This window comes from Chelonia mydas, chromosome 19 (genome assembly GCF_015237465.2).
Source record: "Chelonia mydas isolate rCheMyd1 chromosome 19, rCheMyd1.pri.v2, whole genome shotgun sequence".
NCBI lineage: Eukaryota > Metazoa > Chordata > Testudines > Cheloniidae > Chelonia > Chelonia mydas.
In genome coordinates this window covers 10344903-10356059 of record NC_051259.2, presented here as the reverse complement: position 1 = coordinate 10356059, position 11157 = coordinate 10344903, and the positions used below count along the sequence as shown (strand labels likewise).

Sequence of the window (11157 nt, the reverse complement as noted above, 5' to 3'; positions counted from 1 at the left end):
CCAGCTTTCCCTCTCCCTCTCCTTGGCTCCGCCTTCCCCCGCCCCGCCCCGTCCCGTCCCCCGATTGGCGAATCTGGAAAGCAACTCCCCCTCCCGCTCCTCCCTGCGGCCAATGAGAGCGCCGGAAGGAGTCGGAGCGCTGCGGGGATTGGTGGCTGGGCCAGGCCAATCGGGGTGCGGCGGGGCGGCTATATAAGGCGGCTCCGGGGGCTGAGGCGACCGCACTGTTCAGCGTAGCCGGCGCGCAGCGGAGGGCTTTCGCGCGCGGCGCTGGTTCACACGGGTTCCCCTCAGCAAGTTCCCCCTCAGAATAATTGCTGCTGCTGTTTGTGTTTTTTTTTTTTTTAAGCCCCTCACTTCCGGTTGCTTTCTTGTCCGCTTCCGGGTGACTCGGGCTCGGCTTCCGGTGGCGTTTCCCAGGAGCGGCGCGGGGCGGGTTGCGATGCTGTCAGCGGGGGAGCCCGGGGCTGGCGGCTCGGAGCGGCCCGGCGGCCGGTTCAGCGTGCTGAGCTGGGAGCAGGTGCAGCGGCTGGACCAGATCCTGGGCGAGGCTGTCCCCATCCACGGCCGGGGCAACTTCCCCACCCTGTCCGTGCGGCCCCGCAGGATCGTGCAGGTGAGGGGGGGCGTGTCCCTCAGACCCCCGGCGGGGGGGGCGGTCTGTGCTGGCTAGAGCCCCCCCCCCCCGGACAAGGGGGGGGGGAGGGTCCCTTGCCATGCATGGTCCTGGGAGGAGGTGCCTGGTTCCCCACTGTGCACAGTGCTGGGGGGAGGGGTGCCTGGTGCCCCCCACTATGTATGGGGGAGGGGGTGCCTGGCTCTGCACTGTGCATGGTCTGGGGGGGAGGGACCACTGGCTCCCCACTGTGTGACCACAATGGTGGGGGAGGAGGGCGGTCCCTTGTGCATGGTGCTGGCGAAGGAGGGGGCCTTGTAGGCCCTTCTGCGACCCACCTCCCTGTTAAAGGTCACCCCTGTCCTGTAGAAGTGTGCGGTGGCTCCTGCCCAGCGTTGTTCACGGGCCCTGCTGCAGTCCTGTGCGCTGGGCTGTTGGAAGCCAGCAGATCGGCTAGCTAAGGCTGGATTCAAAGGGTCCCCGTCCCCCCCCCCCGCCCATGAGCGTTGTGACTTGGCAAAGGCCGCGCTTCCCATGGGAGCTGTTCTGACCCGCTCCTGTTTGAGAAACTGCCATGGGGGTGGGAGGGAGCTGGGATCTGCAGAGACCCAGTATTTTCTGCCAAAGGGTGTCTCCCTCTCCAGAGCAACTTGTGTTTAAATCCCCCTGCTTGATGGGAGACCAAGTGCGTGTCTGGGCAAGGGCAGCTCCTCCATAGCGGAGAATGCTATGGGGCTACCTGAAACTCCTCCAGTTTTTCTAAACCAGCTGGTAGGCTCCCTGCATAGGAGAAGGAGGTCACCAGAAACTTTAGAGGCCACTGTTGACTGACTAATTTTTTCGTAAGTAGTTTGTGCAGAAGTGTTGGACTCTGCCCTGATGAGGCTGCACTCAGGCTGGTCCCGCGCTTGCTCTCGCTGTCTGCTTATATGGGGCTTGAAGTCTGGTAGCAGAAAATAAAACTGCTGAGACTGTGATATCCAGTCTCTCACGCATGGCATCTTGCCACCCAGGCTGAGGAATTCTCCAGCTGAAGCAAATACTTCTACTAGCCAAAGCGAAGATGGTAGATTTTTCACTTTGCATCCATCTCTTACTATGCAAGGCCTCTGAATCTTGCTGCTACCTCACCCAGACTGAAGCACGTGATGTACAGAAAACCGAGGGGTCATCACAGGCAAAGTCATTCAGAATTGCCTTGGTATTAGATTCCCTGTATCTATTGACATTCTACTGCATCTTGGCTTGTCCCTTGTCTTCATGTTGACATTTTCCTGTTAACCTAAAAACTCCGTCTTGGATCCAGGACAACATGCATAATCTAATATCTTATTCATGTAAATGGCATATAGCAAAATTCATTTAGAACTGCCACATCAGTAGAGGGCAACATGGGACTACATTACTGCACATATTAAAAACAGATGTTTGTAATAACTAAATTCAGACTCCATCAGCCCAGGTTAGCTTCTGTAACAAGAAGGCTGTGAGAAGCTTTACAATAGGATAGATGCAGCAGGTACTGCAAAAAATGCACTCATGGCCACCTCAACTAGTCTGTGAATTAGCTGAGCCTTTTTTACGCCGCTTAAAGCAGTACCGTTCAGCCTCAGTTGTCAGAATGTCAAGGGGATGTTAAATGTCTGGATTTGTCAATGTAAATTAATGCTGGGACCCGATGACCCCATTCCAGACTTCTGAGGTCTGAATAATAAAAGCGAAGCTTTAGCTGTGTAAGGACAAACTGATGCAGTTAGTATTGCTCGCACAGTTACACCACTTGTATCGCAGTGTCAGTAGACATTTAAGAGAATGTCTTCTATTCCATTTTATTATGGGCGGATTTAGGACCACTAGGGACTTAATCTATCGTTTGCTCCATACGTAACTAAAACAAAAGTAATGCTTAATGTGAAAGGATCGCTGTGAACTCAAAACAAGTTGGAAACTGGCTTCTTTACCAAAACATTAGATTAAAAATGAATTGTAAATATAAGTTACTTCTCACTTAAGGTAGAGTAAACAGAATATCAGCTTGTCCAGTGATTCAGGTGGTGCCAACTGGAGTTTCCCAGAGCTGCGAAATCTGGGTTGCAAAGCTTGAAGGGGAGTGCATATTTAAACTGTTGGCATAAAATGCATTATGCTGCACAGAGCCACTTGCACACACCTCCACCTAGGAGCCAGATCTGCTGCTGGCTGCTTCCGGGGCGCAGCATGGTCCGCGGTGGCAGGACAGGCAGGAAGCCTGCCTTAGCACCCCCGCTGTGCCGTTGACTGGGAGCTGCCTGAGGTAACCCCATGCCCCAACCCTGCACCCCAAGCCCCTCGTTCCCAGCCCTGAGCCCCTCCAAACCTGGAGCTCATTCCTAGCCCTCACCCCAGCCCTGAGCTCCTCCCAAACCCCTTATCCCCAGCTCTGTTGGGTCGCAGGCATCAGCAATTTTCTTCAACTGGGTCGCCAGAAAAAAAGTTTGAAAACCACTGCTCTATGCCATAATTTAATCTTCCCAAATTAACAGGGATTGGTTACCATAAAGTTGTAACCACTGTGCTTTAATATGACACTTCTTTCATATGGAAATAGCAACATTCACAGCTTAGTAGAAAGGCTTGACATTCATTTGAGGGCTTCAGGAGATGCAGAGCACTCAATCTCCTGAAAATGAAAAGATTGAACACATGAACAAGTGCCCCATGGCTTGGTGGTCTCTGCATTTGCACTGTGGTGGATCCTTGAGTCTCCATTTGTGCATCAGGTGCACACATCTTCCACGTAACATCCTAGTACGGTTGCTGGTTGTCTGTAGTTCAAGTAAGCTGCTGCATATTCACGGAAGGGAGGCTTCTTCATTCCTTAGTAATGACTCATCAAATATAAAATCAAGCATGTTGGCTTCTAATTAAAAAGCCTATTCACAAACCAAACTGGCTTTCACAAGAAACTAATCCAGGATTTCTAGATCTCTACCTCTTAGAGTACTTCACTTAAGTTTGGAAATTGATCAAGTGGCATTTGAAAAATGCCTTTTTTTATACAAAGCAATGTGACTTCAGCTAATGTAGAGCCCTTAAATTCATGCTAACTCAGTTGGACTTTCAAATTTTGTTGAAGTGCATATGTATGACACGAAAGATTTAATGAAGCAAATGATAGGAAGCTATTAGAGTGCCAAGCTTGATTTGTGTAGAGTAGTGGAAAGCTGACATTGGCAGAAGCCAGATATCTAGCATCAAATGTTCCACCAATTGTGAAACTTAATACCTGAACAGTAACTAAACTGGAGTGAAACTTTCTTCCTTTAGTCTCAGCTGTGTAATAGCTGATTAAAGGATGTTTACAATCTTGCCACTAGCAACTTACGGTAAATACTGAAGACAGTAATTCTGACCAGGCACGTTGGCAGTCTCAGCGTTTAGGTCTGAGTAATCTGAAACAAGTAACCTAAAAAGGCAGCCACTTTGTAATGCTTGGTTATATATAACCAGCTACTCTCATGATGTAGAGAATACCAGGCCAAAATGCAGGCCGGTTTTGTTCGGGCCTGCCACATGATTGTCAGAATTGCTCAGCTGTACCATATATAGTGAGGCACTCTGTACTACTGACCTGCTTCTGATGAAACTGACAATTCTCTTAGGAACACTTGTCTATTTCCTCTGCTTTATCCTAGTGCTAGCAGTGAGTAATAGATTTCAAATGCTCTTCTCGCTCTACAGTTGGGACAACAGATCCTACTACTCGTATCCAGCCTTCTGCATGGGCAGGTATCCTTTGGAACAGTGTGGTGTGATCCATGAGAGACTCTCCAGACACTTGAATCCTCCTACAAGGCTTGGTTCAAAAAAACTAATAAATTCATGGAGGATAGGTCCATCAGTGGCTGTTACCCAGGATGGGCAAAGATGATGTCCCTAGCCTCTGTTTGCCAGTAGCTGAGAATGGATGATAGGGGATGGATCACTTGGTGATTACCTGTTCAGTTTGTTCCTTCTGGGGCACCTGGCATTGGCCACTCTTGGGAGACAGGATTCTGGGCTAGGTGGACCTTTGGTCTGACTCAGTCTAGCCGTTCTTATGTTTGGTTTGTGCCTGATCCTGTTGCCATTCTTGTCAATGAGAAATTCCAATTTATTTCTGTTGGAGCAGGATTGTATTGTTAGGCAGTTGGACACATAGCTAGTGTTCTAACTTTGTGGGCTGTTAATGTTTTAAACTCTTCTGGCCATGGGTGTTTGGACTATTCAGAGAACTGCAACCATAAACCCCACTGAATTTCAGAGAGCGAGGAGATTGAATCATGGATCTAAAACCTCTGTCTTCTAGGTCTTGGGATGAATCTTAAGCCAACCGGGGTCTGAGTTTCTATTACTTGTATGCAGCAAAGATCTCCAGTTTGAGACTGTTAGTTTAATCCAACCCTTCTCCTGATTCTGCATCAATCTTCTTCACCTATACCTAATATTAGACTGACTAGTACAAACTCTAGTCCCCACATCATTCAAAATAATATGTACCTGGGGGAAAAGACACAATTTTGTAACTGGTCTAACGTGGTCAGTGTGATTGACCATAATTGGTATGAAGTTTCTTACTTCGTACTGAACTTATTTGAATCGATTATAAACAATTCCTAGGTAGAAAGCATTCTTTGCCCATTGAATGGGAGATGGAAGTGTCTGCTCAGTATGTGAAAATGAGCAACCTAACTATGCACTGTCACGAAATCTGGTGTGAGCTTACTCCTAACTACTTAGTTGGATCTAAAACTAATCTATCTGACATGTTGGTAAGGGTGCATGCACTGGTGGGTATTTGACATCTCTAATAGTAGATGGCTTACTCGTTCCCTGTGGCTTGATATGTGAATCTTAAAATTTGGCAGTGAGTCCAGGCAAATGTCCAACTTCAGCTACAGTAGCTCCTGCCAGAGAGTAACTAGGAAATGCCAGCATAAGAACCACATCTTGTAAAAATCACAAGTGTAAAAAAGTTGTTAAATTCCATGTTTTCCAACATTCATAGCTTTCACCAGAATACCCTCTACTTGCTTGAAAGTGCAGTTCAGACTTGCAGCTAGGAGATACCTAGCCTTCATGAAACTAGCTGATATAAATTAGTGTCGTTTTGATACCATTAACCTTCCAGTAAGTATTGGTGGCTCTCCAACTTCCTGTTAAGCTTGATCCAAAATGGAATTCTTAGTCTAGTTCATGGGCCTGACTCTTATTGGTTAATAGGACACCCTCTCCAGCTGGAAAAGGAAGAGTCACAGTCAATAACTGCAGTGGAGCATAGCTTAAATTGTTAGGATTAGTTGAAACTCTATTAAAAAAACTTTACTAGACTGGAACTGGTTCCAGTTACATTCAAAGTTGTGGCTGAACTATTTGTTCTGGAATAATCCTCTTGCCTGTTGGGCCCAAACACGTCAATAATTTCAGGAGCACATTAGGCAAATCAAGTTGAAGTTTAGCTTTTGTTTTTTTATTCTGAGGCTTTCTTTATGTTGGTTTCACAGCCTTAATTTTTCAACTTTTTGTCTGAATATCTTGATATTAAAGGAAGATGACGAATGAATCTCTGCCAAAGTACTCAGTTTGAGGTCCTGACTGAGTTTAATATAGAGCTCAAATCTTTTGCTAAGAGGAAGTTACCATCCTCAATTGCTAGCTGATGTCTGGAATAGGTAGTTCATATTTTATGATCGTAGGGTTATTTCAGCCTAATGCATGTTTAAGTAATCACGAAAGTGATTCAGCTTCATATTTAACAAAGCTTCAGAGGTGTATTTGTGGGTGTGTCAATATTGAGGAGGCACGATTAAAATTGCTCAGGTAACACCTGTTAGATTAAAAACTGCCTCTTAAACCTGGCAAGGTGTCAAATGCAAAATACTGACACACTGGAAATTATTAGGATACACTTACTAGTTAAGACATGAACTTGCATACTCATGGCAAGTGCATTTCAGCAACTGTACCTTCTTAGTTTGCCTTTAATGAGTCTTGGCAAGGTTAGGAGAACATCTTCTGAAACATGTTCAAATACAGCTACTCTAATCAAATAAAAAGTGGGACATAACTGTTTCTGCATTTGGGCACTTCTCCGTGGATCAGTTGCAGTTCCGGATTAATGGCCAAAACTGTTACTTAAGACTTTTATTTGATAAGAATCAAGAGACTTGAGGAAACAGATCTCGCAATGAACCTGCTCAGACAGTTGCTGCCTGGAGATAATGGGGTGGGAGCAGTTAACCGCTGTAGGACAGAAGCAGAAGTACAGATGTTCACTTTCTGCCAGGAGCACTTTAATGTAAGAACAAGCAGTTGAGGCCCCTTTTAAATCCTGTGACTGCTGCAAACACATAGCCTTTGAAGTGAACATTTCTCTGTAGCCTTTGTCTCTGGAGTACCTCCAAACTTCCCTGTTTGTAATAGGAATGATAACCATCTCCTTTTTGTTATGCGGGCATGACCTACTTCAACATGCAAGCCCAATTTCAGTTCTAACATCCCATTCTAAGAACACTACTTTAGTACTATATAGACAATGACTGTCTGTGTGTCTCTCTCTCTGTATCTCAGGTGGTCCGCAGCCGTCTGGAAAAGAAGGGAATTGCAGTCCATAATGTCAGGTTGAATGGCTCAGCAGCTAGCCATGTCCTACATCAAGATAGTGGCCTGGGGTACAAAGACCTGGACCTCATTTTTTGTGTGGATCTGAAGAGTGAGGATTCTTTCCAGCTAGTTAAAGATGTGGTCATGGACTGTCTCCTGGACTTCCTCCCAGAAGGAGTAAACAAAGACAAGATCACCCCCATGACTCTGAAGGAGGCATATGTGCAGAAGCTAGTGAAAGTATGTAATGAAACAGACCGCTGGAGCCTTATATCACTGTCCAATAACAGTGGGAAAAATGTGGAACTCAAATTTGTGGACTCTCTCAGACGGCAGTTTGAGTTCAGTGTGGACTCCTTCCAGATTATATTGGATTCTCTGTTACTATTCAGAGAGTGCTCGGAGAACCCCATGTCTGAGAACTTCCACCCCACAATCACTGGGGAAAGCATGTATGGGGACTTTGGGGAGGCAATGGACCATCTCAGGAACCGAATCATTGCCACCAGGAACCCAGAAGAAATCAGAGGTGGTGGGCTTCTGAAGTACTGCAATCTCCTGGTGAGAGGGTTTAAGCCCAAGTCAGAAGTAGATATGAAGGCATTACAGAGATACATGTGCTCCAGGTTTTTCATAGACTTTTCTGACATTGGAGAACAGCAGCGGAAGCTCGAGTGTTACCTTCAGAGTCACTTTGTTGGGATGGAGAGCAAAAGGTATGACTGCCTGATGACCCTACACCGGGTGGTGAATGAAAGTACAGTGTGCCTGATGGGACACGAAAGGAGGCAAACTCTGAACCTCATTGCCATGCTGGCTGTGAGGGTGCTGGCTGAGCAGAACATCATCCCAACAGTAACCAATGTGACCTGCTACTATCAGCCAGCACCATATGTCAGCGAAATAAACTTCAACTACTATGTCACCCATGTGCAGCCCCTTCTGCCTTGCAGTCACTCCTACCCAACATGGCTTCCTTGTAACTGAGCATGGACAACACTTTCTAGGATCTGTAGTCCAGGGTGCTCCCTGGCCTTGGCAGCCTTCTGGAAGAACTGTGACAAAAGGCAATAATATACTGGACTCTTTCTCAAGAGTTTTTTTCCCAAGTTTGTTGGAACTAGCTGTGTCTGCTGTACGCTGTGGAGATTGGATGTGCAGTGTTATGGAAACTGTAGATCTGAGATGTTTGCAGGAAGACTTATGAATTATGTAGGCAACAGGGGAGTTAGGGGGATTGTAGGATTAGGCTAAAGGTAAAGCTGCACTGCCCTGAAATGCAAATCAGTCTGAATTTCCTTTAGTGCAGGAGGTTTTAAGGGTTGTGCAGACTCATGGTTTCTGAAGATAGAAGCCAGAGTGGCTGATTCCTTTGAAGGACCAAAGAATCCTGTTAAGTGCCTGTAACAATATAAACACAATTGTACTGTAAACCTTTATTTTTTTATTATTTTTTTGGCAGGGGCTAAGGTCCCTAAGTGCTTGTGTGGGGATGTCTTGATGAAAATGTGTTTTTTGTTTTGGATGGGAGGGGGTCATTTGATCATTTCTCATAACATAACAGATGTTGGATTGCAGGTGACATATTGCAAAGGCTTTTGGCATGGCTTGCTGCTCGTGAAGGACTGGCTAATAGTATCTAATAGTAGTCAAAGCTGAGTCGCACATAGGTGGGGGTTGGCATTGAATGTAACATGAGACACTTGGGGCTGGGGAAGAATTGCATTGTGGAGAATGCTGTGCAGAGCTTGATGGAGATGGGAAGCAGTAGAGGCCTATCCAGTTAGTCACTAAGAAGCTCCCAAATCGGCAGCGCCAAAATTTTCAGCAACTTGTGTACATAAACAGTAAAGCAAAGGATCTGTTTGGGAGTCTGCCCTTGGTTAGACTAGTACAAAGCTATGCCTTCTAGGGAATTTGAAATGCTGCTGCTTTTTGGCGTGCAGTGTGGTTTTAATGCACAAACCAACCAGTGGCCAGCTGGCCATTCTGGGAAAGACCAGGCTTGTCCTGAAGCACAAACCAACTATTGGCTAGTCAAACCGTTGACCATAGCAGTTGCTTTTATGTAGGCTGGAGCCAGTTTTAGGTAAAATGCTTAGAGCCCTGTCCCTCAAGTATTAGATTCAGCTGTAGAGTCCTAGCAGATTCTCTTGATCCTAGCCTGCCTTGGCTAGAGAATAAATCTTCCTTCCTGTGCCCTTGGTCCTTTTGTCAAAAGCAGCCTGTTTTTTCAGCTACACAATTCCACATCTGAGCAACAGATATGAGATTACGAATGTAAAATGCTTAGAAATGAAACATGACTTCTTTTGTGCAAAAAAAAAAAAAAACAAAAAAAAAACCCCCTAAGTTTGGCTTTAGGAAAAAGTATGTCTTTTTAAAAAAAAAACAAAAAACCACAACAAACCTTTGTCTGAGAGCATTTTAGTGTCTCTTATGCAAATGTTCTGCCTTTGAAGTTATGGGGGTGGGTGGGTGGGTGTGTGTGTGTGGAGTACAAACAGTCCTGCCCTGAGATGTCTGGACTGCTTACCCATTCTTTTGCAACATCACATTTGAGACTTAACGATGCATGGGTTTGTAAAGCTGGTACAACTGAGACATCAGGCATCTTCTCTTCAAAAAGATAAGTGCGCAGCTCTGGGAGTATACAACACTAGTCACTTCATGGTGCTTCCTCAGAGGCTAATATACTTGACTATTTTTACTAACTTGTTTTCTGGTTATAAAACTGTACCATGGCTGGGCACATTGAACAATCTAATAAAGATTAGATACTTGGAATATGTATAACCAGAATTTTACCTTCGGGGGGGCAGGGGGAATGGGGAGGGAGGGTTGGAGCGTGTGCATGCACTTCTCTGAATACTAACAGGCTTAAACAAATCTGCTCCAACTTTGCTCCTTTCATCTTTATCCAGTAAGAACAGGGCCCTGCCACTGCCTGTCATAGTTTGTTAAACCTACTGTGACCTCATGCTCTCAGACTGTACAAGTTTATTTACACAAGTAATCGTGATACAGCTTATGGGGTAAACTCTGCTACATGTAACTTCTTGATGCCCAGAGCCTGCTTCCTGTGGCAATGCCTGACATAAGGGGGTTTCAAATTTAGTTTTTCCTTGTGCTGAAAAACTGGTTTAAAGGATGTTTTTGGGAATACTAACTAGGATCTCTAGACATGCAATCCTCACTCAGACGCACTTTAAGGGGAGACCTGGCTTTGCACTTTTTATTAAACTTACTATTAACACAGCTGATCTATAGCATGCTGCACGTTTTTCTTTTTTCGGGCAGGGGGCAGGGAGGCTTCTCTCATACTCCTTACCACAAAGTGTGAAGGTAGATGCACTAAACTCTGATCTTTCCAGGGCAGTGACAGAACTCCCTCTTTCTCTAACAGAATGTAAAGTTTCCCTACAGCTAAAGGCTTGATGGGGGGGGGAAACTTAAAATAAGGCTGCACTTTTGATTTGTGGAGTGTGTGGGGAATGGGAGTGGTTGATTCCTTGCAGGGTGAGATGCTGCCACTTGTAGAAAATCTGAAGATTCCAGTAGTCTGGCACTCTTAATTTTGTTTCAAATGTACATATTTCCCCCCTGCATCTGTATCACTTGTCATGCAACGGACTTGACGTAGACTCACTAGATTCTTTAGAATCTGTTACAAATAAATACAGTGTATTAAATTCAACAGATTTGTTGTTTACTTCACACACAAGGGTAGGGTAGCTTTACTATTTCAGACCCTGCCCCCACTAAAAATGACTGATCGATCTACAAATTGGATGAGTTGGCATGAGATTGGAGGACTGTGTGCACAGTCCTTGGAATTTAGGTTCTTTTAATCATGGTGTCTAAATGCTCCTTGTTTGCACTTCAGGCAGTTGAGTCCCTAGAACAGAGGCTTGAGTAAG

At 45.6% G+C, this 11157-nt stretch overlaps 1 protein-coding gene across 1 annotated transcript; it reads left to right on the top strand.

Moving 5' to 3' along the window:
* The first annotated feature begins 223 nt into the window (after positions 1–223).
* Positions 224–10934, top strand: TENT5B (terminal nucleotidyltransferase 5B). Its single transcript, XM_037881843.2, has 2 exons — positions 224–616; positions 7205–10934. The coding sequence occupies exons 1-2, from the start codon at positions 443–445 to the stop codon at positions 8222–8224; spliced, it is 1194 nt and encodes a 397-aa protein (XP_037737771.1). The 5' UTR covers positions 224–442; the 3' UTR covers positions 8225–10934.
* The last annotated feature ends 223 nt before the right edge of the window (positions 10935–11157 follow it).